This window comes from Eurypyga helias, unplaced genomic scaffold, assembly GCF_000690775.1.
Source record: "Eurypyga helias isolate BGI_N326 unplaced genomic scaffold, ASM69077v1 scaffold40040, whole genome shotgun sequence".
Lineage (NCBI taxonomy): Eukaryota > Metazoa > Chordata > Aves > Eurypygiformes > Eurypygidae > Eurypyga > Eurypyga helias.
In genome coordinates this window covers 328-5,437 of record NW_010224503.1, presented here as the reverse complement: position 1 = coordinate 5,437, position 5,110 = coordinate 328, and the positions used below count along the sequence as shown (strand labels likewise).

General features: G+C 60.0%; 1 protein-coding gene across 1 annotated transcript in view; it reads right to left on the bottom strand.

Annotated features, from left to right (window-relative positions):
• FBXO41 (F-box protein 41) overlaps positions 1–4,213 on the bottom strand; it is a gene marked incomplete at its 3' end in the record, with an annotated part of 4,556 nt that extends 343 nt beyond the window's left edge. Inside the window, exon 1 of the mRNA XM_010161761.1 lies at positions 3,492–4,213. Coding sequence (XP_010160063.1) covers positions 3,492–4,213 — 722 coding nt within the window. The remainder of the gene's footprint in view (positions 1–3,491) is intronic.
• Between the last annotated feature and the right edge of the window lie 897 nt (positions 4,214–5,110).

The following is a 5,110-nucleotide window of genomic DNA, read 5'->3' as shown; positions in this document are numbered from 1 at the left end:
CACACAGGGTGGATGTGGCCATCTTGTTTTGGGAGGGGTGGTGTCCCTAGAACACTCAGTGGGATGTACATCCCAGCCCGAGCCTTCGCTCCCAGGGCTGGGGTCAGGCCCACGAGTGCGATAGAGCGGAGGGAGGAGGATGATGATGGACCGGCGGGATGATGGATAGCGGTGGTACCCTGCCTCAGTCGGGGCAGACTTAGGGGGCAGCCTGAAGTCCTTACACCCTGCTCAGCCCTGTAACCCGTTAAGCCCAGGGGTTGCAGGGCCCCGTCTCTCTCATTAACAAATTAATTAGCTTGGGAGCTTGAGGGTTTGCCCTGCTGGGGCTTTGAGGGGTCGTCCTTCTGCTGGCTTTGGGGTGGAGTGTGCTGACAACCAAAGTGGCCCGGTCCCACCCCGTGCGTGTGTGTCCCGGCACACCCACACCCACCGGCCTCATTCGCTTCCCAAAACCTCAGGAAGGCACACGCCGGCACACGTCACACCCCAGGGAGCACACACGTCCTGAAAACGTGTAGCCAGACCCGCCCAGCCATTGCACCGCTGCACGTGCCCTGTGAACGCACATGTGTACGCCCAGGTGTGCACACATGCACAGCCGCCATGCACACGCGCATCCCGCGCACGTGCGGGACGTGCACAAGCACCGCGGAAACACAAATACAGACATACGCACTGACACGCAGGCAGCAGCTTGAGCGGGCACGTGTGCGCTCCCCCAGGCACACCCTGGGTTGGTTGCACACACGGACGGCTGCCGTGCACACCCCCACGGTCAATGGCGCACACACAGACGCACAACTGCTGTCACACCTTTGCTCAGCACCGCGAACCCCTGAGCACGCACAAACCCAGCTCCACCCGCCCGGCTGTGACCCCCCGACCACACACACCCAACTGTGCACACCTGACCGTGCGTGCTCAACTGTGCACACCCAACCGTGCACAACCCAACCATGCACACCTGACTGTGCACACCCATCTGCACAACCCTGACCATGCACACCTGACTGTGCACACCCGACTGTGCACACCCAGCCACACACACCCAACTGTGCACACCTGACCGTGCATGCTCAACTGTGCACACCCAGCCGTGCACAACCCAAACATGCACACCTGACCCTGCACACCCAGCCACACACACCCCGACCACACACACCCAACTGTGCACACCTGACTGTGCACACCTATCTGCACAACCCTGACCATGCACACCTGACTGTGCACACCCGACTGTGCACACCCAGCACACCCATCTGCACAACCCTGACCATGCACACCTGATTGTGCACACCCAACCACGCACACCCCAACCACACACACCCAACTGTGCACACCTGACTGTGCATGCTCAACTGTGCACACCCAATGGCGCACAACCCAACCATGCACACCTGACCGTGCACACCCATCTGCACAACCCTGACCGTGCACACTTGACTGTGTACACCCAGCCACGCACACCCCGACCACACACACCCAACTGTGCACACCTGACTGTGCATGCTCAACTGTGCACACCCAATGGTGCACAACCCAACCATGCACACCTGACCGTGCACACCCATCTGCACAACCCTGACCGTGCACAACTGACTGTGCACACCCAACCATGCACACCCCGACCACACACACCCAGCTGTGCACACCCAACTGCACACCCTGCACACCCAACTGTGCACACTCGGCCACAGCGAACTGCACAGGAGCACAAAGGAAAAGGAGTGGGCAGCCCTTAGTGACAGAATTCCTGTGGCAGGTAAATAATTGCCATTTAATTACCAATTAATTGCCCCCCAACTTGCCATTTGCAGGGTGAGCCTGGGAGCTCCCTGGTAATGATTTGGGAAGGCTCCTGGTGAGGGTACCCAGGAGATTTGGAAGGCAAATGGGGCGCTGGCACTGGCGGGTGTAAGGTGATGCTGATGGTTATCACTGACACCTCTCTCATTCCCATGGACTGGGTGGAAAAACACCCCCGGCAAAGGAAACAGGGCCCCAGAGCATAATGCCTCCCATGGGGACATAATGCCTTGTGGTGTTTTGGAGCTGGCAGGATTGGGAACTGTCACGGGTAGTGTTTTGTGATTGGGAAGGGTGAAACTGGCTTTGGGGATGAAAAAGATTTCTGCCTTTTTTTTCCACGTCTAGGAAAAACAGCATCTCTTTTCCTCAGCTCTTCACGTGCTTCCTCTGCAACCTGGCAAGTGATTGGGAAGGTTTCTCTAAGGAAAGGGAGGTGCAGGAGGTAGTTTTGGGGTATAAAACCAGATTTTTAGGTGGCAACAGTGTCCAGGCTCTGCCATGGATGGAACAAGATGCATTTGACCCATTGGTCACCCTCTGTCTGCCCTCTCTCACGTCTCTCCAGACCCTGCTCCAGATTCACCCACCCCGTTGGCCCCCATCCTGCCCCCATGCACCCCCAGGATGCCTCCAGGCAGCATCCATGAGGGGGCTGACGGCAGCCCCCGAACCTCCCCATTGCCTGTCCCATGCACACGCATCCAAACTGAGAGGTGTTGCCCTTGTCCAGCTCCAGCGTCATCCCGCCCCTCACCCCAGAACCATCCCAGCCGCCAGCGAACCGTGAAGTTCGTTTCCGAGCCGCAGCCATTACTCCTGAGTCCAAGTCATTAATGAGCGTGCCGGGGGCAGTGGGGGTCAGGGCAGGTCCTTGAGGAATCCCACCAGTGCTCCCAGTCTGGCACAACCATGACTGTTCCCCATTATTCTGTTCCTCACTGACTTTCTGGGCCCTCCAGCTTTTCTAGGAAACTCCCAAGGAACAAGGTCTGCGTTGCTGGAGCGACATTGATCGGCAACATGCCCCAGTGCTTGACTGGAGAGGAATGCAGGACAGTGCTGGGGTGGGAAGTGGGTGTTGAGGGGGGAACATGGGACGAAAATGAGGATGACAGTGCCTCACAGGTCCTGACAGCAGCCAGAGGTCATACTGCTCGGGATATACCACCTCCCTGGGAGAAAAACCCTGAGTTGGGCACAACCAAGACAGCTCCTCTCACGTTTATGACCACGGGATGAATCGATGGGATGGCTCCGGCTGTACGGAGCTGGACGATTCAGCCATGGAGCCAGAAGGGATGATCCAGCCCCGATTCTGGGAGACACCCTTTGGCACCAGAGGTGGGCTGCAGCAACATGGCCACCCCCACGGGCCTTGGAAGGACAGCAGGATGGCCATGTGCATCCCCAACCTGGCCGTGTCCTGGGAGCACCAGTGGCTCTGGGACAAGGTCTGACGTGACCCAGCTTGGTCATGGACATGGAGAGGCTCAGGTCTAGGTGGATACTGGGAGAAGATGCAAAACCTTACGAGGGATGAGGCGAATGGGCATCGCCAAGGGGATTGTGCCCCAGCGCGTGATCTGAGGGGGTGGTGATGGTGTTGGGCTCTTGGGGCTTGCCGTCAGGGACCGGTTTTCCCCCCACCCCACAGCCAGGAGAGGGGGCAAAGGACTCACTGTTGCTTGCGGGTGAGCTCCTGCTCCTTCTGCACCAGGTCCTGCTTGAGGGAGGCCAGCATCTCCACGCTGACGTCCACCTGCCGAGACAGTTCAGATGCCCGGTCCTCCAGCTCCTGCTTCTCCCGGCTCAGCCGCAGGCTCTCCTGCTTGGCCTTCTCCAGCTCCGAGCTCTTGCGGTCCAGCTCCACCTGGAGCCGTCCCACCTGTGAGGCGATCTTCTGCTCCACCTCTTCCGTCAGCTTCTCCAGCCGCTTGTCCACCTCCAGCTTCTCAAAGGCACGGATCTTCAGGCGGGCCAAGCCTTCCTCGTAGGCAGCATCCATCGTGGCCGGCGGTGTGGGAGCTGGCGCCACGGCTTTACTCCGGGTGAAGATCTCCGTCAGAGGGATCTCGATCTCGTGGACATAGCGGGGCGAGGGGGAGGAGGACGAGGGCGGCTCCAGCTCCTCGGCGGGGATGAGGTCGCAGGAGAAGCGCTGGTCCTTGCCTTGGAAAGAGGTGCTCTCAAAGTAGTCCCGCCGGGCGGCCGGCGTCAGCAGGGCCCCGTCAGCGGCCAGGGGGAAGACAGCAGCATCGCAGATGCTGTTGGTCTTGGAGAGGACGTAGAGGGTCTCATAGGTGTGGTTGTACTCCAGGTGTGCCCGCAGCGAGGAGAGGCTGCGGAAGCGCTTGTGCTCCCCGCACCGCGGACACCGGTAAGGCAGGTCCAGCGAGGCCATCCCTCAGCTACGCGCCCCGACGCAGGGGATGTGCACGGCCTCACTCATGGCGCGGGACGGGTGGACCGGTGGCACACGGGGTGGGTTGGGGAGCCCCGGGCAGTGGGGCTGCAGCTCTGTCGGGGCATGGCGGGGGTGGGAGCCCTGGGATGGGAGTGGAGGGTCCGAGGAGGCTGGGGGGAGCGTTGTCAGCATCGGCCGGGGCCAGGCGCTAGAAGAGAGAGAGAGGGGGGTTAGTGACAGGGATGGCAGGTTCCCAGAACTCCCTCCTTGGCCCCCTCTCTGCCTCCATCCTCCCCTCCCATGTTCCTCCCACTCATGCACAATCCCAGGGAGGGTGCACAATGCTCTAGAAGGCGCACAACCTTTGGGAATGTGCACAAGGCTTGGGAATGTCCACAACCCTTGGGAAGATCTATGAACCTTGTGAAGCTCTACAGCCCCTGGGAAGATCCATAACCATTGGGAAGGTGCATAACTATTAGGAAGGTTCACAGCCATTTGGGAGGTTCACAACCATTTGGGAGCACAACAGCCATCAGGAAGGTGGGCAATCCATGAGAAATCTCTCTCCATCCGCCCTGAGCTTGCCATGGAGGGGTGACCCATATGCTTTCCTGCTCAACCAACCATGCAATGAGCCCCTGCAGTGCCAGGGGTCTCCAGGCCCTGGGAGCATTCCTGTGTCTGACGCTGGAGCCGGGGTCCTTGGAGCCACCTCCTCCAAGCAAAGGGTGACCCAGTCCTGCTAGATCCACGCAGCCTCTCCACAGGATTAGCTCCTTCTCCAGCCCATCGTGTCTCATTGTGGATCCCCTCTGGGATGGCGGGACCCCCTCCACTGTGCTGTCCCAGCGACACAGGACCTGGTGGCTCCCCACGCCTGGGCAATTGAGG